The sequence below is a fragment of the Tamandua tetradactyla genome, chromosome 16 (genome assembly GCF_023851605.1).
Source record: "Tamandua tetradactyla isolate mTamTet1 chromosome 16, mTamTet1.pri, whole genome shotgun sequence".
Lineage (NCBI taxonomy): Eukaryota > Metazoa > Chordata > Mammalia > Pilosa > Myrmecophagidae > Tamandua > Tamandua tetradactyla.
Window position 1 is genome coordinate 40803091 of NC_135342.1, and position 24715 is coordinate 40827805.

The window sequence follows — 24715 nt, forward strand, 5'->3', positions numbered from 1 at the left end:
ACACCCTCAATAAATATTTGTTCCATGAGCAAATTAATGAACTGATATTTAAACTTTAGTAATACTCATGTGGCTATCTCTTCCTCATCATATCAGCTTAATCTCAAATATCATTAACTTGGCAATGCTTTATTTGATCATTACAGGTTAAAGTAGACCTCTTGGCCTGTATTCTATTAGCATATTTTATATATTCTTTAGAGAATAAGAATTATACTCTGAAATTGTATTATTTATATGTTACATGCTTGTTTTCTACCATAATAATGTATGGCTTTATGGGCCACAGGGGCTTTGTCTTTTCATGTTTTTGTTCTATTTCCAGATCTCAAAAAGTTTCTAGCAATTTTATGTACTGAATGAAGACATAAAATGGTATAGTTTGCACTTGATATAATACCCTAAAAAACTAAATAACAAAAAGATTAGGATAGAAGATAAATAAAATTATAAATAAATAAAAACAGATTGGTTTAGTAGATTAAAAATATGTTAAGCATGCTATGGTAAGGAAAAACAGATTATTTCTTTCTCACGTGGCATGCATTATATTTTCTCCATTTATGTGCATGCAGACAACTCTTAATATTTCATTAGATTATTTAAAAACTTAGTTTGTAGAGCAGTGCAACAGTGGCTCAATGGCAGAATTCACATCTCCCATGCTGGAGACCTGGGTTCGATTCCCAGAGCCTGCCATGTGGGAAAAAAAAAAATTGAATTTGTAAACTCTATCCATCACCAAAAATCTTGTCATCATGTTCAGTTCATCCTATACCAGTCTCAGTTTGATTGTCTGTAAGGCAGGTCATAATAGTACTAACTTCCTGTGAGGAATATATGATCAAAATTAATAGCCACATGTGGCTAGTAAATACTGTATTGTCTATATTGGACAGCATGGATAGAGTTTTGCCCAAATCATGACAATTTACCATTTTATTTGTCTATCTATCTATTTATTTATTTATTTTATTTTATTTAAAAGTCTCCAGTACCTGGTATTTCTAGGCCATCTCCCATCCAAGTACTAATGAGGCCCAACCTTGTTTAGCTTCTGAGATCAGATGAGATGGGGTAAGCTCAGGGTGTTACGCTTGTAGAGTATTTACTTTTATTGAGACAAAACTCATGTAAGATGAAATTTACAAATTTACAAAGTATAATGCAGTGGTGATTCGTATATTTACTATGTTGTGCAACCTTCACAACTATATAATTCCAGAACATTTCCATCATTCAGAAAGAAACCCCATACTTATTGGCAGTCAGTTCCAATTCTCCCCTGCCCCTGCTCTTGGTAACCATTAGTCTACTTTCTATTAGATGCCTTTTCTGGATATTTTGTATAAATGGAATCTTATGACATGTAGCCTCTGTCTGGCTTTATTCACTTAGCATAATGTTTCCAAGGTTCATTCATGTATCTATACTTCATTCCTACTCTTTTAGTCCTAGAGGCGAGCCCATGAGTTTATATAAAAAAAAGTATAGAAACAGAATTCTACGGTCCTTTTTAAAAGCAAGTAAACTCATGATTAGACTTACTAAAAGAAAACAAACAAACAAAAAAACAGCAACACACAGACCAGAAAGCAAAACAAATAATGCCCATTAAACAACTCTCTTCCATATCAATTATGCACAAAAAGAGAAAAGTGAATCTTGGTGCAGATTTTCACTGAAAGATCACGGACTAAAATATGGAGATAATAAGAATTAATACAGTAATGCCAAATCTATAAATGCTTTAGTGATTCTGTGTCAAAGTAGAGCTAAAAAAAAAAATCTACTAAAGATTTTTTACTTCCAATTTTTTAGCTAAATATTTTATATAATTGACAAATAATAAATAATATAGAGAATGAAGATTTAGAGACTATGAATTAGAGCAAAATTTCATCTTCATCTGGGTGCTTCTTTCTAATAAACTATTAAAAAATTCCAGTTAAAAGTTTAACAGGTCTCATTTTACTGGTAGATCAAAATCAGTCAGCTTTTCAATTATCAGAGTATAGTATTTGATAAGCTTAGAACTGTCCTAATTTTTAATCACTTCATTAGGTATTTTTACATAGAAGCCAGACGCTAAGGAGGCAGCCAACCACATGGATATGACCTTATCTAGTTGCTTTAAGTGCCTCTGCAAAAAAAAAAAAAAAAATTAACAAATTACTTTTCTGATGACAAAAGTAATGCTGCACTGTAGAAAACTTGAAGAGAAGCACACGAATAAATAAAATAAAAGGTTAGCCCTGTATAATAGAAAGGTATTTTTCTGATTTTATAATACTCCAGGAAGTTTGATTAATTAATTCTATTAACAGTAGTGTTAGAGGTAAAACCAATGTTCATCTTTACAAGGCTAAAGAATTTTGTATTTTATCTTTTAAAACAAGTCTTAAGCATCTCTTTCAAACACTTCAATTAATAGAAGTTTTATCAAGGAATAGACCTCTTCTCTAGCTATGAGTTTTTTTGGTTTTGTCTCGTTAGCAACGTTAATGCCTAATATAAAATATCTTTAAAGGAGATTATACTATGTCCAAGATCTTAATACTGTTATCTTTAAATGTGGCAAATTTAAACACTATAGATACTTGTTTTGAGTGATGAAAAACTGTTACCGCAAATTAAAAATTAAAATAAAGCCTTAATAAAACACTTTGCCGTTTCCTCTTATATACATTATCGTGCTTTATTTTGACAACTTCTTTGTAATGTAGGGAAAGTATTAGCTTCACCTTCACTTCACAGATAAAGGACTTACAAGCTAAGGTCAGGATTTTAAGGCAAATCTTTTGACATTAAATTTAATTCTCATCATATTGTGCCATCCTATTGCTACCTGTTTTCCTGGAATGAAGAAAACACTTAGGTTCCTCTGAATCAAGTCTCCTCTCTGCAAAAACTTTTTAGGTCTTAAAAATCCTATTTAGGTTTAACTTAGTGACAAAGACACAAAGAAAAATGGATAACAATGCTGATTTATATTTTCACTATGTATTACATAGTCTTTTTTATATAAAATATATAGTATTCATGATTGTCCTTTTTTCTCTCACAAAGAATGTGAGAAATTATGGCAAACGTATGAAAAAAAGATTTTTGTGACCATGGGCCTATTATATTTTTCACAGTTCATGCATAACAACACTGAAAATAGGGACCCATTGTAGCATTTACTCTATCAGCCTTAGAGAGATAAAGGTTGCAAACTGAGGATCTGAGGCAGTTGAAAAATTTTAAGTTACTCCCTTGAAAACAATAAAGAAGAAAATGTTTTCTTATCTTTTAATTCTCCCATTAGTATTACTGATTTTCTTTTTCATGCTATCAGCTGATTCTACCTTTATTTGAAACATTTCAATTTGACTTTTCTTTTCAAGAAAAGATTTATTTTATATGTTTATATTAGTATGGTTTAGATTTTTTAACACATAAGTAAACTGCTCTTGGGGTTCAGAGCTGGATTAAAAAAGAATAGAAAAAAAATTAGCCATAAGCCCTTTCCCTGCCAATAATCTGTAGAGTCTGTAGCTGGTAGGCCACTTAGCTGTCCCATATCGCTTGGAGTAAAAGTCAACATAGAGGTTGCTGCCTGTCCAGATTAAATATAGATTTCTTAATCATTTAAAGTTGAGAGGGAAAGGGAAGTTATAGTATTTTATTCAATCCTCAAAAAAACCTTGCAGTGTAAGTATAACTAATTTTTATAGATTCAGAAATTCAGGCACAAAGGGGTTAAAAACTTGCTGAAGGAAACAGATATGAAGTGGCATTACTGACATTTAAACTATGTCATGTTCAAAGTCCATGCTCCTTTTTCTTATCCTAAGCTATATTTAGAAATAAACTTTCCATTTAATTCTATGCGAGACATAATGTAATAGAAGCAACAGTACATGTATTTTGCATTGCACCCTCACCTAAATTCCTTCTGTCCATAAATCTGAAAAAAATAACCTTCATTTGTATTTTATTTTCCCTTTTATTCATTTATCTGACTCCAAGCAGCAAAATGGAGATGTATGAATCTAAATCCTGCCTTCTTCATGGACTATTAGGAAAAACAGTTTTCATTCTATCATTCTTGGACATGGATTTCACACTGCCAGTTTCCACCATCATTAGTCTGATTCATACAGATAAGAATCACAAAACCAAAAGTTCCAATCTTCCATGTCTTTGCTGTTTTGAAGAATATTACTGTTCCTTAGAAGCTGTAAAATTATGTGCCGACTATTCTAGCAAGGAAGCCAAGTAAAAGGAAATAAAATGGATTTAAGTATATTATTCCAGACACGCTTTTCTTTTCTCAGCAGCTTCCCTCCACTAATACAAAGTTAAGTGAATGTGTTGATGATTCATCAGCTAAAAAGCTTACTTTATCAAAGCATAATTTTATGCAAAAACAAAGTTAGCAATACACTCAATTTTATAGCAAATGCTTATTGGAATTTATTTTGGTATCAACAGGGTGAAGTAATGAAATTTATCAACATTAATTTGTCTGGAAAGACCAGCATATATACTCATACATCACTGTCTGGAAAGACCAGCATATACGCTCATACATTATTCACCACTCTTTCTCTGTAATTAATTATGTGCTGTCCTGTGCATATAAACTACTTATTAAAATGATACTTCTGACCCTGACCCACTGTCAATAAGTCATATAATCTGGCTTGTTTCATAGTGGTGACTAGCAACTTGTGCTGTTCTATAGTCTGATTTGATTCCTCCTCACTTCAGAAATCTAGGCAGTGAGCTGAACAATTTAGACAAGATATTTTCCAGAACACAGGATAAAAGAACAAAAAAGATGAAAAAAATATGTGCTGGGAAAAAAGAAAGACAAAGAAGATAGATCCAGAAGTTCCTTAATGTATTCAAATAAAAGCATCATAAAATAAATAAAATGTATTTATATATTACATGTAATATATAAAAATAACATTAAAAATAGGTATGGAAATTTTTAGACAGGCAAGGTCTCAGAAAAGTTTACTATCTGCAGACTCTTTATGATGGAATTACTTGACATTGTATCCAGAAAAATAATATATGAATTTAAAGAAACAATGGAAGACACAGTGTTCAATGGTCACCAAATAAACTATTCAATGTTGTAGCTTAACATAAATAACCACAGAGAAGAAATGTGAAAATGAATATGTAAGCATGTAAATAAATAATCCTTAAAGATATCACCATGGTGATGGTATTACTAAATGACTGGGGTGCAAGGAGAGAGAATTGAAAGTGTGATATAAAATTCTTATATTAACTTTAGAATTTCATTAAATTAAAGTTTAAATATTTCCTATTGACAGATTTAACTTGTTTCTAATTTAAGGTTATTATGAATAAGACTACTATTTTTTGTAGGTCTTTTTGTGCATACAAGTTTTCAACTCCTTACATAAATACCTAGGAGTGGAACTGCTGGATCATAGAGAACATATGTGTTTAACTTTATAAGTTAACAGCTAAAGAGTTTTCCAAAATGATTGTCCTTTTACATTTGTTCCAGAAAATGTATTAAGAGTTCTGTTTGTTCCACCCTCCCCAACATTTTGTGTTGTTGGTCTTTTTAACTGCAACCATTCTAGTGAGTGTGAAAAAGTATCTCATTATAGCTTTAGTTGCATTTCTGTAATTACTAATGATGTTGAAAGACTTTCCATATATCTATTAGCCAGTCATAAGCCTTCCTCACTGAATTGTCTTGGCACCTTTGGAAAGAAATCAGTTGATAATATAGGTGTTGCTCTTTTTCTGAACTCACTGTCCTGGTCCACTGATTTTTCTACGTATTCTCTTATTAGTATCACACTGTCATGATAACTGTAACTTCAACATAAGTGTTAAGATCAGGTAGCACGAGTCCTCCATCTTAGTTTGTTTTCTTCAAGATAATTTTGGCTAATTTATATCATATGCTTTTCAATATAAATATTAGATTCATCTTATCAATTCCCACAAGAAAGCTTGCTGGGATTTTCATTGGAATTACATCCAATATAAAGATCAAGTTGGAGAGAACTGACATCTTAATAATATCGAGCTTACTGATATGTGACTATGGTCTATCTCTCCAAGTTTTCAGGTCTTCTTTATTCCTTCCAGCAGTGTTCTGAAGTTCAAAAATAGGCAAAATCAAGCTTTGGTGATAGAAATCAGAATAGTATTACCTCTGGGGCTTGGAATTACTGTAAAGGGGGCATGAAAGAACTTTCAGGGATAATGGGAGAATGTTCTATGTCTTATTGGAGTATTGGTTACACAAGTATAAACATGTCAAAACTCATCAAATTGTACACATATGATCATTGCAAAGACTGAACATAAATTTTTACTGAAAGTTTTAAACTGAATGCAAATTTTTACCTTAATAAAATCCCACAGAAAAGTAAAAAATAATGAGATAGAAAAATATACCTGGTAAATGCTCAGAAATAGTATAGGAATTACAACTTCAGAAAAAATGCATTCAAAGCAAAAAAAGCATTAAATAGGAAAAAATAGTGATCTTTCATTGTTAACAAAGGGGTAAGGAAGATAAAGCAGTCATAATCTATGAACCTAACAATTAAGGTGCAAATAAATGAAAAGTTGATAGAAGGAGAAACTGACAAACTTTCATAGTAAAGGGGGGATTAGAATACTTTGAAAGTACACAAAATGTAAGGGTATATAGAGGATTTAAATAATATAATTATTATAAATGATATTTCATTAGGCTATCTATTTAGCTAGTGGAAAACTTTAACAAGTTTCTAAAAGTTATTATACAAGTCACGTTAGTTTGGAATGCAATAATTTTAAGAATAAAGAGTAAAAACATAGCTCCCAAGCCCCAAAAAGCCCCCAAATACATCTATGTGAACACTTTAGAACACCTTTCTAAGTAACTCTTAGGTTAAAGAGAAAAAATACAATGAAAACATTTATTATCAACAAAATATGTGGTCTGATGCCCAATAAAGAGGAAATATCTAGCATTAAAAACACTTGTTAGAAAATAAGAGTAAAATCTACTTGTTAAGTATTCATTGAAATAAACTAACAACAAAACAAAAATAAACCTGAAAACAGAAGAAAGTATAAAAAAAAGAAATAAAATATTCATAGAAAAAATTCACTTTGTCAATGAAAGCAACTGATTTTTTGAAGAATTACAGTAATAAAAACACAGACATGAATGAAATAATAAAACAGAAAAGTGTTTATCAAATCTAATGAAAGAAATAAAAAAGGTAAACAGCATCAGAAATGTACAGGGGTTATACCTAAATCTTTAGAGGGAAGAAAAATTATAGAATAATATAACCTTATGCTAGTAAATTTAGCATAATCTTAACAGCTTTCTTAAAAACTACTTACTGATGGAGGGAATAATGTTTAATACATCTCATTTTGGAATTAACAGAGCCTGCCAGAATTTAGCTGTCTACAAATCATAAGTAATCAGGGAATTCTTTTCACTTCAGTGTGGGATTAAGAAATACATTATCATTAAGGCAGGACAATAGGCAACTTTACTGCAGATAAAAAAGGATCTTTACAAATTTCAACTACAGAAGTTTGAGCTCTTTGGTGAATGAAGGTTAACCAATATAGCAGTGTGAGTTCTTCAATGATGAGTCAGAATGAGTTATCATTCGACAAGGTTTCAAAGCATATTTTGGCATTTTTGACTCTACCACACCATATTGGATTAATACTGTATTCTTCCTCATTTGAGATACAAAAGCTATTGAGCAAGATATTATTATCAAAAGTAGCATAAAAATGAAAGTAAGTTAAATCCTGAAAAGATAATTTACTCTTTAAAAATTTACTAAAAAAAAAATCACATACTGGATATTCCTGGAAGCTTAACAATAAATTGCTCAAGAGGCAATACTGAATTTTATTAAATCAAGCAGTGGAGTGACTATGACTACTGAATCAAGTACCTTTTTCATTTTGTTTCACAAACATTTGACAAAAAACCAAAACCGAATCTATTATTTTATAAAACACACTAAACAAAAATTTTAATATCCTCTAGTCTTCAGTAATCTGCAAATGGTAGACAACTTCCCTATCTAAAGTTATTATTCATTAACTAATGGTTAGTTAGTGGTATAGGTCATAAAACTTGATTTAGGTCATAGGGTTAGTAACAGGCTATTCTTACGAACATTTAAACAGATGAAAATACGGATATGGTATGTGAAACAGAAAACTGGGATTTATTTTGCAAACTACCAGCAAACACTGCTAGGCAGAAAATGCATGGAATGTTTTATTCTTTTGTTGAAAATTAGAAAACCAACTATATATACATCCATGGAGAAGATGGCAAGTAATCTGATGAGCCATTTAATAGCATATAAAATTAGTAAGATATTTAATATAATTTAAAATGATGATGACACCCTTTGACATATTCCATAATGAAAATGAAGAACAAAAGTGACTAGAAATATTCATGTGTCCAGGCTTCTATAAACTTCCTTGTCTTCTAAAACAAAATATCTGAAACATAATTTACTCTTTTCTTGATGAGTCAGGGTCATCAGTGTGAACCTAAGTTATCACATAAAGCTGAGGGTGCAGATGAAAATACAGCTCATACTGAAAGGGTAATTAGCCAACACCTTTCACAGAAGTCCTCAGCACTTACTTTTGTGACAGACCCAGATCCTAATTTGCTTCTAGTATTTCCCACCCTCTCATAATGGTAATTTGAACTTATACCACCCACACATTCATACATTCCCTCTGGCTTCTAAATTAATACAAGAGACCTCATGCTTGCACATAATCTCCTTTGAAAGCAGTTTCAGTGAGGAAGGATACTGTTATGGGATATGTGTCATGTATTATTATTTTTCCTCTCTAGGACTCAGAGAGCTTCTGGATTTTATGTTTTTGTCTCTTTCTTGCTCCTTTTCTCTCGCCAGAGTGACTTTTATTATATACTCATATCATCACTTCTAACTTCTACCAAAAGCTTGTATTTTTTTCCTAATCTACTACTTTATTCTTACTTTTAAAATTTTTTCTCACAGAGAAGTAGGATTTGGATTCTGAGGACCTGAGTGGGAGTCCTGGCAAAGTCTGCAACTTACTAGCTCTGTGATCTTGAAAAATTGTTTGACTTATCTGAGACTAGTTTCATAGTAATTCAATAAAGACAATACCACCCCCCAAAAGAGTTGATTTGAGGTAATATTTAGGAAAAATCACTTTATAAATTGAAGTTACTTGCCATTTAACAGGTTTTGGGTATTTTCATGGCAAGTACTAAGAATTTGCTCCTTTGCCACTAAAATCTTTTCTCTTTAATAGCTAGTTCTACATTTGGATATCCTACAAAAATCTGCCATATAGCTTCATCTACTGATGTGCAATTTATTAACAACAATAAAGCTTTTTTAAATATATCAAAATTTTGATCGAAACATGAAGATATTACAGAAAAGGCAGAACAAAGGTATCTAGGAGAAGCAGTCTTACACACAACTACATTGTTAAATTCTCACAATAAAGAAGTAATATGCATTATATGGACTTGATATAATGAAAAATCATTAGTGTAACTTGTAGATTATAGGACCAGCATTAAGGAAACATACTTATTTTGAGCAAATCACAGTCTATTTTCTATCTTTGAATTAAAAAAAAACTTAATAAGATCTAGAACTTAATTGTGGTTTGTCAAATTATCCTACTGAACCTTAATGGTGACTCTATATTATAAGTGAGATTTAATTAGATGTATAATATTAGGACATATAGGGGAACATTTGGGGTAAAATTCTTTCCAGTATATGTACAAAATAAAATTTCCAAATATTGGGCAAATAATAACTTGAATGCTAACTTTTCCTTTTTTTTTTCTATATCAGCTCCTCTAGTAAACTGGTTAATCAAAAAAACAATAGTAAATGGAGAGTCATAAGAACAAGAGCTTAATTAGACAAATGGTATCCAAATTATCTTCATTATAATTTAGCCTTCATTTCCTTTTTACAAAGATTTTCAGTCCCATACAAAGATTCAGGACATAAAAGATCTCTTCAGCTTTACTCTAAAAATGAAATTAAAAAAAAACTCTACAAAAAAAATAGGACTGTATTTTATTATTTACTTAAGAGTATACATACTACTAGAACAATGTCCTTTCTTTTCTCAAAAAAAAAAAAAAAAAAAAGGAAAGAAGGAGAGTTAAGATAATGTAACTATAAACAGAATATGATAGTAAACACAGGGCAACTGAGTAGCAATGGGACAACCACAAGGCAAAGAACAGGAGTTTTAGCCTGTGGTACTGATCTCTGACCATGCCGTTGAGAGTTACTAGCTGCCCCTGTAAAATGTCATTTGCAAAGATCTTTTTCATGTGACTTGATTTTAAAAATCGACATAAGACAAATCAGTCCTTTATTGGGAAATAAAACATAAATAGAAACCCAAACACCACCACCCTCCCAAGAAAAGGAAAACAAAAAAGCCACAAAACAAGTTAACAAATTATGGTTTCAGAATTTTTTTTCACGAAATACATGTTGAGGATTGTACTCTCATCTGCATAGTTAATTCCTCACTGATTTTCAAAATCTTCAGAAAAAGAGAAACAAAATTCTCTAGAAAGCAACTCTTTCAATTAGTAACAACTTTTACTAATTCTCAGTAAAACAGCAGTCTTGAAATCACTTAAAAATTATAAATTGCTTTTTCAACGAAAGTAAATTCATGTAGGAAAGTATTATAATGCACACCTTATCTTTTTTTCCTTCTATTTCTCAATGAATATGGTATGCTGAATTCTCTTAGACATACACCTCCCTTTCACGTACAGGGCTATTTCTCATTTAGTGATTAAACAATAACGAACACTCAGATACAAGGAAATCTATCCTTCAACTCTCATCTATTCCAAAGGACAAAAAAAACAACAACAACTGGGTTTTAAACAGTTGCATTTATAAAAGTATCAAGAGCCTATGACTGCCTTTTGTACCTTGTGTTTCCTGTAGAGCTTTAGTGTCCACTGCTGAATTAGCTGTTGACACCATCATTTTAACTGAAAGGTAAAGGAACTTAAGTAAAGTATGTGAAAGTTTAAAGGAGAAAATTTTGGTAAAAAACTATATAACAAATTGTTTATATGTCTACTATGGATGAGTGATCATAGGTTTAACTGAATCTAAATTGTTACTTATTCTTTTGAATAGGGCTATTGTCCAGAACAAAGCAAGTTTACATTTGTTTTTATGTGTCACTATATCTATAAAAGAATAATAATCACTTTCATTTCAAAAGTTCTTTTGTTTACATCAGATTTACTTCAAATAGGTCATGTGTGTATATAAACTCTGGACAGCAGAGCATAAGGACAATATCCCTGGAAAACCTTATAACCACAATGCAGAGATAATCTCAAGATCTTTAGAAAAGTTTGAATGTTAAGTACATATGATTCCTAATTTTATATAAATACTTTAGGGTAAACTAAGGACACATGTTTCTCCCAAACCAAATTTCTAGATAATTATTATTTGGTGTTAAAAGCAACAATAGGTCTGATTTTCTCCAGAGAAGTTACAATGCATTAAGGATCTGGTAGTAAAAGTACAGTTGAAGCATTGCTAATTCCATGATTAATAAATGAATTAAAGCTCTGAAGACAAACTACTGACAGATAAATGATTCAAGAGGTAAGAAAGAATAAGGCCTAAGAAATACAACATTGTGAACTGAACAAAACAGTTGTCATATTTATGAAAATCTTCTGAGTCAGGCTAATTTTGAATTTATGTTAGCTTATCTATTGGTTTGTCAACATAAAGAAACAAGGTAGTTACCATTCAAAACCACTGATAATATAATAAATGTACTCACATTTTATGTATACAAATAATATCAATTTTCAATGCCATTACAAAACAAAAAATAATAAGGTAACATCTACTGAAAGCATACATGTGCTAAGTATCTTACTAAATACTACATTTCCTTTTATCTCATTTAATTTTCTTTACAACTCCCTGACAGAGGTATCATTATTACTCTCATTTTACAGATGAGGAGTTCAGGTAATCTGCCCAAGGTCATGAAGGTGGTAAGTGGGTGACTGGGATAAAGTCTAGGATATTTTATCCTAAAGACTCGAGCCCTAACCACCATGATCTTGAGTCTCAAAATAATCAGATCATTTGGTATGTCACCTACCAATACAAAAACATTTTTTTCACTTTTTAAAAATCAAGTTTTGTTGAATAAAAAAATAAGCTTTGTACTTGACTTTAGATTAGATGTTCATTTCTGTACTACAGAAATGGGGAGTATTTTAGGGCCTATGGAAAGAAATAGGAACCAAGTTCATTATGCTCCTTATTTAAGGGGCTGAAACAAATTTAGGTGTTATTTAGTTAAAAGGTACAATAATGAAGACACTTGAAAAATATTTCTCAATTGATTTACTTTCCATACCTTCCAGATGCATTCTTCAGTATGGCAAGAGCATCTGGATAGCCATCCATGTTGTAGTCTCCAATATGAAGGGCAATTGGAATTGGTATTTCAGCTGGCTTTTGTTCATGCACAAATGGCACAAAGCTCCAGAGAGTACCCTTATTGCTGAAATCCTGTAGCACTGGAACCCACTATAGTTTAAGGGGAAAATGATTAGAATATACAGTTATTTTAGGAAAAAAAATCACCATTTGCAAACTAAATGATGTTCCACTTTTTAAAAAGGTTGTTTTCAATGTCAGTTCCTTTTTATATAGATAACACTCCTCAAGAAAAGCATTATTCTATTTAACTTCTTTATCTCTGTGATATAGTAGGATATTTATTACGATGTATTTTGGGGAATAAGTGACTGGTACTCGGGGAAAAAAAAAGTAGACTCCTCTGGAATTAGTCATCTTGGCTTAAACTGGCACATAAAGACTTTTTTGGAAGGTTTTCCACAGAATCATGGAATCTTAGGGTTGAACTGATGTTAATGATCATTTAGTGGCACCGTGATTCCATTTCTAGTGGAAATTTAAAACGTGTCGTGCAGAAATAAAACCTCAAATGAGGAATGTAAAATAATAAAGCAAAGTGTAAAATTATCTAATGCTGATGTCCTTTCAGGAGGACCAAATTAGGAAGAAAATTAGAACATGGTAGGGTCTCCCTTGTTCTCCTGCTATACCTCATACATGAAGATGGCTTGAACCCTTACTTCCATAGCCAAGTAGCTCAAAGGCTTCCCAAATGAAACCAGGCATGACAAGCCCCACCTACAGCTAACAGGCCCATTTTGGCCCAGGAGAATGAGCTCTGCCACTAAATGGGCTTGAGGCCACATTTTAATAATTTTTTTATTTCCATATTGATAATAGTGAAGATAACAGAGAGAACAAGCTGATTTCAAAATGAGCTTTAAGAAAACTCTTTCTTCTTGAAGGCCCAAATCTTTACCTTTTATTAACCCAATCCAAAACTAAAAATCTAAAGAGTAGAAATTATACCATTAAAACTATAGATATGTTTATAATTTTAAGAGAAGGGATGCTGGTATATAACCTGGAACTATCCAAACAGAAGGAGGCATAGTTGACTTGAAATTGCAGGAAAAACATGCCTACAGATGTTTGGTCTTTACGTAGGTGGCTCATTTATATGGTTCTAAGCTAAACTATAATAAAAAGGGCTTATTTAATATAAAATATGCCCAACGTTTTATAGATTATCCAAAGAAAGCATAATTTGCTATGGAAAATGAAAAAAGTAGCTTAATGGTAAAGATACATTAATAGACACTGAGTTGTTTTAAAAATTGGTCCATACCTTTAATCATTTTTTCCATCTTTCTTAACAAAAAAATTATTTTGTATAGAATCAAAGTGCTTTACATTTCATTTGACTTAGAAAAAAAATTGTTTTGCTTTTGAAGAAGATGGGAAAATTTCACTAAACACCAAGTTATCACAAATTTCTGAAGAGGATGACAGTTTATTAATAAGAATAAACTACATAAGATAAAGTGTTAAGGAAAATGTATCAAGGCCTAAAAAGTAAAAAAGATTTTTCAGTTGCTCTGACATCCACAATAGTCACCAAAGAACTGACATTTATCTTCTCAGAAAGGTGACTATATAATTTGAAACTATTCTTGCGGTAGCCTGCCACTTGAAGACAGGCTGTAATTACCAGGTTTACTTACACCTATGAACCAATGATGAGGTGTTGTTACTTGACCTAAAATTGTGTTAAGTGATTCAAAACCTAAACAAAGTTCAAGATAATAAAATTTACAGGTGTCATAATTAATGTCTTTATGAAGCTAACTGTATGAAGATTTATTTTCTTTATTGTCTTAGTACAAAGTATGATATTCCCTAACTCTAGAAGCTATAATAATCAACACATTATTCTAACATTTATTATCCCAAAAAAGAAAATAAACTGATGAATTTTCTTACTATTATTATTTGTTTCACGTGAGGTACTATCAAAATGGAAAAATTCTCAATGACATAACCTATTATTTCTAATTAATCCCCTGCTGTGACTATCATATTCTCAACTGTTGCCCACAAGTTCAGCAGAAGAGAATGGAATAGATCTAAATACCAGAAATGAAAACAAAATTAACCTTGAAAATATTCCTTTATCAATAGTGTTTTACTATATTCTTGGCATGTAGGATGCTACAGATCATTTAATTACTGAATCCAGAAGGCATTTTCTTCAGAAGAAATTATTATAATACTACTCTCTTCCCCTCAATCAATAAATTGTATCAATAAAAATGGACCGAATCAATAAAAAAATTAAATGTTATTTTATTAAGTTAAAATGTGGAAGTCAATAATTTAATTGAGTTTCTGTTCCTAGTCTTCAGATTCTTTTCTAACGTCCGAACATCTGTTTACATTCAAAGAAGTAGACAAACCTGTTTTGTTCCAGATTTTGCTAAGTAGATGATGCTTTTCTGACAATTTTTATCTTCACAGCCTGGCAGTAAGTGATCCATGTGTCCATCTCCATCTGTGAAAAGAAACTTCAAAAGTCCTACAACAGCCACAAAATAAAGTGCTCTTTTATGACAGATTAAATTTGCTATTTGTTCAAAGTCTACATCAATCCGGATAAAACTGAAGAATTTGACATATTACTTAGTAATGAATGTTATTTGAGTTTTAAAAAATTATTCTGGTCCTTGCTGCCTATTATATGGTCTGTATCTTGCTTTAAATTGCTTTTGTGTAGTTGAATATTTATTCAGTATTGGAAAAAGACTTCACTTTAGGCTTTAATGTTAAAATAATAAATTTTTAAAATGTGGCTTTTACTTACATAATTACCATTGCTGCCACAGGAGAAAAATAAGCATGTCAGTAGTAACTCACCATTAACAGCTTATATTAAATGTGAGACTCTTATCTTTATATATACTTCTGTTAGTTGCTTTTTATACAGCATTCAGGAGTTACAAAACTCTCAGCACCATGGCTTCTGAAGAGTAGCAATACATTTTTATATATAAAAAAAGCAAATGTAGGGAATACAGATGTCCTTTCCAATTAATCCTTTTAAAAAGCTGAGGTCAGTTCCCAAACGCTAGATTTTCATCCCAATCAGTCTGAAAATCTTCTTCCGTTTTGAATAAGTCATTAGAGACTTGATAGGCTTATTACAGTTATATATCTTTCTTAATTTTTTCCTTCCAAGTGTACTTTGGGCACAAGTTAAACACCATACTAAACTATGGCAAATAAGTCAATGATTAAAACAATAAAAACCAGTCCCCAAATTTAAAACCTAGGTGACTACCCCATTGAGACTGTTCCTGTAAAGAGATTTAGCTCTAGGACTAAATCTATCGTCGGGGTGGGGGGGCAGTCCAGATAAGGGAATGCTGTAGTCAACCTCTCTCACATTCCCTCCTCTTGATGTCCAGAGCTTCTCTTTCTCTCAAGTAGTTTGATATTTCCCATCCAGAATTTCAACCACGATTTAGCTGATATCTTTTATTTTTGTATGCTGTGTGGTGGGGTTACATTTCATTCTTTTTCCATGTGAGTATCCTGTTGTTGAAGCACCATTTGCTGAATTTTTGTTTGTTTTTTGTTTGTTTTTTGGGGAAGTGCACGGGCCAGGAATTGAACTTGGGTCTTCTGCATGGCAGGTGAGAATTCTACCACTGAACTACCCTCACATCCCCTTAACTGATATCTTTATGAAAAGCTCTGGCAAATAATTATACAGCAATCATTTAACCAAATCATGTGATAACACCACCATCATGCTTTTTTATTATGAATTATCACCAATATATTATTTTAAATTAATATTTTATACATATGTTCACAGAAATCTAGAACTCAGAGATTGTGCTCTCAGTCCTGAACCTAAGTGCTTGCTTATTAACAAAGTGAAAGAAAAGTCTTTTGTGTCCAACTTCAAGCCCAAAGGAAATTGGCTCTCTTAAAGAAAAGAACCCTTTTAATCTTACAAGTTTCATTTTTCTGCATTTTTAGGAAAGTTTTTTTATTTGGAAATGATTTCAAGCTAAAAAAAAAGTTGCAATAATAAAAATAATATAAGGAATACCTGTAAATCCTTTATGGCGATTTGCCTATTGTTAACATTTTAACCCATTTGTTTTATCATTTGTGCTCACTCTTTCTGAAATAATTTTTCTGAAACATTTTTTTCCCTGAATCATGGGTGTGGACTTACATACATTATGGCCATTTACCCTAAATACTTCAGTGTGTATTTCCTAAAGATAGGAATATTCTCTTACATAACCATAGTAATCCATAAATTCACACCAATGCAATTTTAACTAATGTACTAGACATATTCCAATTTTGTCAATAGATCAAATAATGTCCCTTGTAGCATTTTTTGCTCTCCAGTACAGAATCCAGTCTAGGAGTAGGAATTACATTTATCATTAACTGTTATTTATTTTTAGTTGTTATTTATCATTAGCTTCCTTTAATTTGGAATACCGTCACAGCCTTTCTTTGTCTTTAATAATCTTCATGTCTTTTTGCCTAAGTTTATAGGCATCTTTTACTTTTTAATAAATTGTTATGCCTGGAGAGGAAACTAGCTTTAAGAAAAATAGGTTTCACATGGGAAAAATTAGACGTACCAGGCTGGGAATGAAAATTAGCTTAAACAAATTATCTTAGAAATAAGATGACTGTGTTGAGTAGACTAAGAAAAAGTCATGCTGTTACAGGTGCAAGTCTGTGAACTTGGCAGGCAATCCTTTAAAAAGTTGCCAGAAATTACAACTTTGAACTGTCTTCACTCAGGACTTAAACACAGTACATATGTCAGGTTTTCTGGGAGGCTGAAATCCCTCCTTGAAGACGCAACAGAAATTTTAACAGAAGGAATGGCAATTTCATTGACATATTTAGAAACAGTAGTGTAAAAACTGAACTTTTACATGGCTGCTGATCACCAGCACTAAGAAGGAACTGAATAAATGCTAAGTTCTATTTGTTGTTAACCAAATAAAATTCTTCCCTGAAATATGTACATAACTTTACTGGAATAGTTTTAATGATTCAAAACTGGTTTACAGAGAATTAAAAACTTTAAGACCAACAGGACACTAAAACAGTGTTTTTAAAATAGTTCTTGTTATAAAAATGGATTGTAACGATTTTTTGCATACTTTTGTTTTTTAATTAAGCAGGGAACATACAAGAAAGGGTAACATTTATTTTATAAATTATTCTCTTAAACATTTATAAAATTTTCAATTTGAAGAAGTTAATGGACACGTGGTACTACTTGGGTAAATTACAACCCATTATTCTGGCCCCAAACTTCCTATCCAACTTTGCATACTTCTAATGCAGTGTTCTCAAAGCGTGGGCCTCACTGAAGTAGGCTTATCTGTTCAGCCTTACCTAGGAACTTGTTAGAAATGCAAAAAAAAAAGGGCTAGTTCACCTTGCAACTCAAACAACTGCTTCACTGCTTTTCATAAGACAGCCATCATAGTCAGAGTACCACAGGTGCATACTTTACATACTCTCACACAGAAAATTTAAAAAACGTATTCAAGGGTCTATATTTATTAAAATTAATATCCTTGCTGCTTCATCAAAACAACCTTTAGTGAAACTGACTTCTTCCTTCCCCTCTTCATTTAACCCTAAGCATATGGTGGTGACCAATACAATGATGGCTAGTAAAGTCTGGTGTCACTGCTTTCAATTGTGCTAAACTGCAAGCAGCTTACCCCCCATTAATCAGTGTAAATGTCAACGCTGTGAAAATGCAAACAGCATCTTAGCATTTACTATGAAACAGTTTTGATCTTGTAGACCCCAGGAAAGAGCTGCAGGCACCTTCAGTGATTCATACTTTAAGAATCATTGCCAGAGCAGCTGCAGTGATGGCTGAATTATCAAATGTTTTGATTTCTTGCAATCTGATAGGGGAAAAAGTATCTCATTGTGGTTTTAACGCTTAGTTTTCTTAAGAATGATGTTGCTGGTGTTCTTCCTATCAATTTGTAGAGCCCCCTTTCTATGTTAACACATAATTATTTTGTTTTTAATTTACTAATTTTTCATTCATGAAAAATGAAGGTAAAAGTTCAGAATTTGATAAACATTACTGCATAGATGGGGAAAAAATGTGAGTAGATTGGCTAAATATTTTGATCTATAACCAAGAATTCTGAATTCAAAACAAAAATAAATCAGTGATTTTTGAATTATAGGATAGAATATGGAATGACAGCTCTAACAGGGCATAAGTCAAAATGTCTCTTTCCCCCAACTGGAAAATTTACTCTTGGATGGCTGTAGCATACATGAACTATCAATACTACAAGTCACAAGACTAATTAATGGTATAAGGTTTTAAATAGAATTCAGGCCTTCCTTTAACTTTTAACATGTGGGGCCTATGGCCAAAAGATTTCTATACTGAATTTTCTATCTTGCTAATACAAACCCAGAAAAAAAGTAAAAGTAATAGCTTTCCATCACGTTTGTTAAGAGACGTGAGACATGACAGATAATGTATTCACATATAAAGGTACATTTCTGTGACTCATTATTAGGATACAGCTGGAAATATCCAGACTAAAATAAAATTTGCAAAAATTCAGTTCTTTTTACTGAAGTATATGAAGAATATCACTTTAAAGTTTTTAGAAGAGCACATCATTAATAAAAGAGAAATTGGCACAGACAACAACTGAATATGATAAAAAATTAGCATAATAACCACATTTGATTTCTTAGGGAAAATAAAATTTAGACTTTCAAAATAAGTCCTAAATAGTACAAAAATAGATGGCAACCATGAAAATATTTAAATTCCTTTAGGTTTGTTTTAAAAATGCTCATAAATAAAACTGTATGAAGGAGAGACTGGTGCTCTGTTAGATAAAAAGAAAAAAAGAAGAAGAAAGGAAAAAAAGATTATATTATCTATATTATCATGTGAAAAGTAAGAACATTTCTTCAAAACATGAATTTGAAAAGTGACAAATGATAGAAAAACTATGAATATGCATACAAGTTTATTTGGTTTCAGATCTTAAATAGTATAGATTGATTTGTGTATTTGTGCCTAAGGGTCTGCTCTTCTAAGGACTCAGTAAACTAATTAAGACCCACCTTGAATGGGCGCGCTCTTATTTCCATGGAAATAATCTAATCAAAAGCCCCCCAGCAATGGGTCTACCCCCATAAGACCGGATCAGGATTAAAAGGCCATGGCTTTTCTGGGGTACATAACAGTTTCAAACCAGCACATTTCACCTTCTGGACCCCCAAAAGACACATTCCATATACAAAATAAATTCATTCTATTACAATATCACAAAAGCCTGAAACCATTTCAGTAACAATACAAATACAATTCAGAGTCTACAACAGTACAAAATCTTATCAAAATCAGTTACAGACATGGTGGTACTAAGGCAAAATTCTCCTCTGGCTGGGGACCTGTGAAACGCAGAATAAGTTACCTGCTACAGAGGGACGGTCATAGGATCAACATTTCCATTGTCATAGGAAGAAATTGGAAGGAAGACAGGTCACCAGACCCAAACGGTTCCAAAAAGGAACAGGGCAAATTCCATTAGATTTCAAAGTCTGAGAATCATTTATCCTAGGGGCTTGAGAGAGTGACAGTCCCACCCTTTCCAAGGGTTTACACAATGGCTCTTTTCTCTCCAAGCACTGAGTAGAGGGCTGCAATACTGGTGAGCACTGGGGAGAACATTCTGTTTTCAGTCCTACCCTCTCCAAGCATCTCAGTGGCACCTGGACTCTCTGCCATCACTAGGGCACACATTCCACCCTTTCAGAACAGTTGGGTAGTGGCTTCCCAGGTTCTTCACAAGCCCTTGGGAATGTGCTCCATTCTTTCTGTGGCCTGCGGTGGCAAAACTCTTCCTGGACATCTAGGAGGAAGGCCTACCCTCTGCTTTGAGAACAAATTCACTCTCTCTACATGAATGGGTGGGTCTGTTCTCATGGGCCAAGATTTCCTGGCTCCAGACATGAGCTTCCAGGGTTTTACCTTTGAAGTTATTTTTCCTTCAATATGTTCCTTTTAGGAAAAAAATTATGTTGGTTTTCCATGCAGCACAAAGGGATTATAACCATTAGACAATAGGGCTTTCTACATATCCTTTCTGGATAACTCCATCTCCAATCCTGGATTGTCCAGTAATGGCTGACTGGTTCCATGTTTGGTTAAATCCTCATGTGGGGCAATATTTCTCTGGGGAACCATTTTCCAAGAGCTTAATATTTCCTAGGATACCTCTTTTGGGTTTCTTTGTACCCAAGAATTCAGTTCTCAGCTTATCCCTTTCCTGCCACATTTTATTCTAAGCTGCCAGAAGAAGCCAGGCTGCATTTCCCTCATTTAGTATTCAAATATTCAAAAATTCAATATTCAAGCTTATTGCCTCCAAATTCTACTTTTCATCTAACACTACAACTCAATTTTGCCAAATTCTCTGCTACTTTAAAACAAGGGTCACCTTTCTTCCACTGTGCAATCACACATCAATCATTTCTGTCTAAGGCCTTACTGGAAGAACCATTAGTGTCCATATTTCTATGAACACTCTTTTCAAAGCAATTCAGGCCTTTCCTATTCACCTCCTCACAATTCTTCCCGAATCTTATCCATTAATAAAGCCATTCCAACATGTTTGGTATTTGCAAATTGCAGCACCTCACTTCTATAATACTAAAATCTGTTTTGGTTTGCTAAAGCTGCCAGAATGCAATATACCAGATTTGAATTGGCTTTTATAAAGTTCACAGTTCAGTTACAAGCTTACAGTTCTAAACCCATAAAAATGTCCAGATTAAAGCATCAACAAGAGGATAACTTCACTCAAGAAAGGCCGACCACGTTCAGGGTTTCTCTGTCAGCTAGGAAGGCACATGGCTGGCATTTCCTGGTTCTTTGCTCCCAGGTTGTGTTGCTTTCAGCTTCTGATTCCAGCGGCTTTCTATGTTGGTTCTCCAAGCATCTCCAAGTATTTGTGTCTAGGGGACTGCTCTCTCTGTCAGCTCTTTTAAAGACCCCAGTAAACTAATTAAGACCCACCTTGAATGGGCAGGCTCAAACTTCCATGGAAATAATCTAATCAAAAGATCCCACCCAAACAGTGGTTTGTCCCCATAAGATCGAATTAGGATAAAAAGATCATGGCTTTTTTAGGATACATAACAGTTTCAAACCAGTATATACGCCATCATGACTTTCTTCCTAATAACAGAATTTTACAAGACAAAGTCATGACCTACTCCACTAAATGCTCTGAGTTTCCTGTGCTCTTTCCAATATGTGAATAGAAGTCAAAGCTAACTATCTTGGTGAGCAGCAAGGTAATGAGGTGGAATGAGGTCCAATTCCAGCCCAGTCACCAGCAGGTACATGGTGGTGAAAATGTCTCCTACCTATTCTGCACAGCAATGACCTCATTCACCTTCTGAAGCTGGAAAATGTATGGGGACAGCAGGGTTGGGCTAGATGATTCTTTTTTTTTTTTTTCTTTTATTATTATTTTTTTTAATATTTAATTTTTTTTTATTAATTAAAAAAAGAATTAACAAAACAATTAGAAATCATTCCAATCTACATGTACAATCAGTAATTCTTAATAACATCACATAGTTGCATATTCATCATTTCTTAGTACATTTGCATCGATTTAGAAAAAGAAATAAAAAGACAACAGAATAAGAATTAAAACAATAATAGAAAGAAAAAAAACAAAAAAAAACAAAAACAAAGAACCTATACCTCACATGCAGCTTCATTCAGTGTTTTAACATAATTGCATTACAATTGGGTAGTATTGTGCTGTCCATTTCTGAGTTTTTATATCCAGTCCCGTTGTACAGTCTGTATCCCTTCAGTTCCAATTATCCCTTCTCTTTTTTTTTTTTTAATTAACGGAAAAAAAGAAATTAACCCAACATTTAGAGATCATACCATTCTACATATGCAATCATTAATTCTTAACATCATCACATAGATGCATGATCATCATTTCTTAGTACATTTGCATTGGTTTAGAAGAAATAGCAACATAACCGAAAAAGATATAGAATGTTAATATAGAGAAAAAAATAAAAGTAATAATAGTAAAATCAAAACAAAACAAAACAAAACAAAACAAAAACCTATAGCTCAGATGCAGCTTCATTCAGTGTTTTAACATGATTACTTTACAGTTAGGTATTATTGTGCTGTCCATTTTTGAGTTTTTGTATCTAGTCCTGTTGCACAGTCTGTATCCCTTCAGCTTCAATTACCCATTGTCTTACCCTGTTTCTAACTCCTGCTGAACTCTGTTACCAATGACATATTTCAAGTTTATTCTCGAATGTCCGTTCACATCAGTGGAACCATACAGTATTTGTCCTTTAGTTTTTGACTGGATTCACTCAGCATAATATTCTCTAGGTCCATCCATGTTATTACATGGTTCATAAGTTTATCTTGTCTTAAAGCTGCATAATATTCCATCGTATGTATATACCACAGTTTGTTTAGCCACTCTTCTGTTGATGGAGATTTTGGCTGTTTCCATCTCTTTGCAATTGTAAATAATGCTGCTATAAACATTGGTGTGCAAATGTCCGTTTGTGTCTCTGCCCTTAAGTCCTTTGAGTAGATACCTAGCAATGGTACTGCTGGGTCGTATGGCAATTCTATATTCAGCTTTTTGAGGAACCGCCAAACTGCCTTCCACAGTGGTTGCACCCTTTGACATTCCCACCAACAGTGGATAAGTGTGCCTCTTTCTCCACATCCTCTCCAGCACTTGTCATTTTCTGTTTTGTTGATAATGGCCATTCTGGTGGGTGTGAGATGATATCTCATTGTGGTTTTGATTTGCATTTCTCTAATGGCCAGGGACATTGAGCATCTCTTCATGTGCCTCTTGGCCATCCGTATTTCCTCTTCTGAGAGGTGTCTGTTCAAGTCTTTTTCCCATTTTGTAATTGGGTTGGCTGTCTTTTTGTTGTTGAGATGAACAATCTCTTTATAAATTCTGGATACTAGACCTTTATCTGATATATCATTTCCAAATATTGTCTCCCATTGTGAAGGCTGTCTTTCTACTTTCTTGATGAAGTTCTTTGATGCACAAAGTGTTTAATTTTGAGGAGTTCCCATTTATTTATTTCCTTCTTCAGTGCTCTTGCTTTAGGTTTAAGGTCCATAAAACCGCCTCCAGTTGTAAGATCCATAAGATATCTCCCAACATTTTCCTCTAACTGTTTTATGGTCTTAGACCTAATGTTTAGATCTTTGATCCATTTTGAGTTAACTTTTGTATAGGGTGTGAGAGATGGGTCTTCTTTCATTCTTTTGCATATGGATATCCAGTTCTCTAGGCACCATTTATTGAAGAGACTGCTCTGTCCCAGGTGAGTTGGCTTGACTGCCTTATCAAAGATCAAATGTCCATAGATGAGAGGGTCTATATCTGAGCACTCTATTCGATTCCATTGGTCGATATATCTATCTTTATGCCAATACCATGCTGTTTTGACCACTGTGGCTTCATAATATGCCTTAAAGTCAGGCAGCGCGAGACCTCCAGCTTCGTTTTTTTTCCTCAAGATGTTTTTAGCAATTCGGGGCACCCTGCCCTTCCAGATAAATTTGCTTATTGGTTTTTCTATTTCTGAAAAATAAGTTGTTGGGATTTTGATTGGTATTGCATTGAATCTGTAAATCAATTTAGGTAGGATTGACATCTTAACTATATTTAGTCTTCCAATCCATGAACACGGTATGCCCTTCCATCTATTTAGGTCTTCTGTGATTTCTTTTAGCAGTTTTTTGTAGTTTTCTTTATATAGGTTTTTGTCTCTTTAGTTAAATTTATTCCTAGGTATTTTATTCTTTTAGTTGCAATTGTAAATGGGATTCGTTTCTTGATTTCCCCCTCAGCTTGTTCATTACTAGTGTATAGAAATGCTACAGATTTTTGAATGTTGATCTTGTAACCTGCTACTTTGCTGTACTCATTTATTAGCTCTAGTAGTTTTGCTGTGGATTTTTCCGGGTTTTCGACGTATAGTATCATATCGTCTGCAAACAGTGATAGTTTTACTTCTTCCTTTCCAATTTTGATGCCTTGTATTTCTTTTTCTTGTCTAATTGCTCTGGCTAG

The 24715-nt window shown here is 32.8% G+C and overlaps 1 protein-coding gene across 2 annotated transcripts in view; it reads right to left on the bottom strand.

Annotated features, from left to right (window-relative positions):
* ITFG1 (integrin alpha FG-GAP repeat containing 1) overlaps positions 1 to 24715 on the bottom strand; it is a 343198-nt gene that overhangs the window by 156750 nt on the left and 161733 nt on the right. For both annotated transcript variants that reach the window (XM_077132340.1, XM_077132339.1), the window contains 2 exons: positions 14957 to 15051; positions 12496 to 12668 (listed from right to left, as the gene is read on the bottom strand). In XM_077132340.1, the coding sequence (XP_076988455.1) occupies positions 12496 to 12668; positions 14957 to 15051 (268 nt within the window). The remainder of the gene's footprint in view (positions 1 to 12495; positions 12669 to 14956; positions 15052 to 24715) is intronic.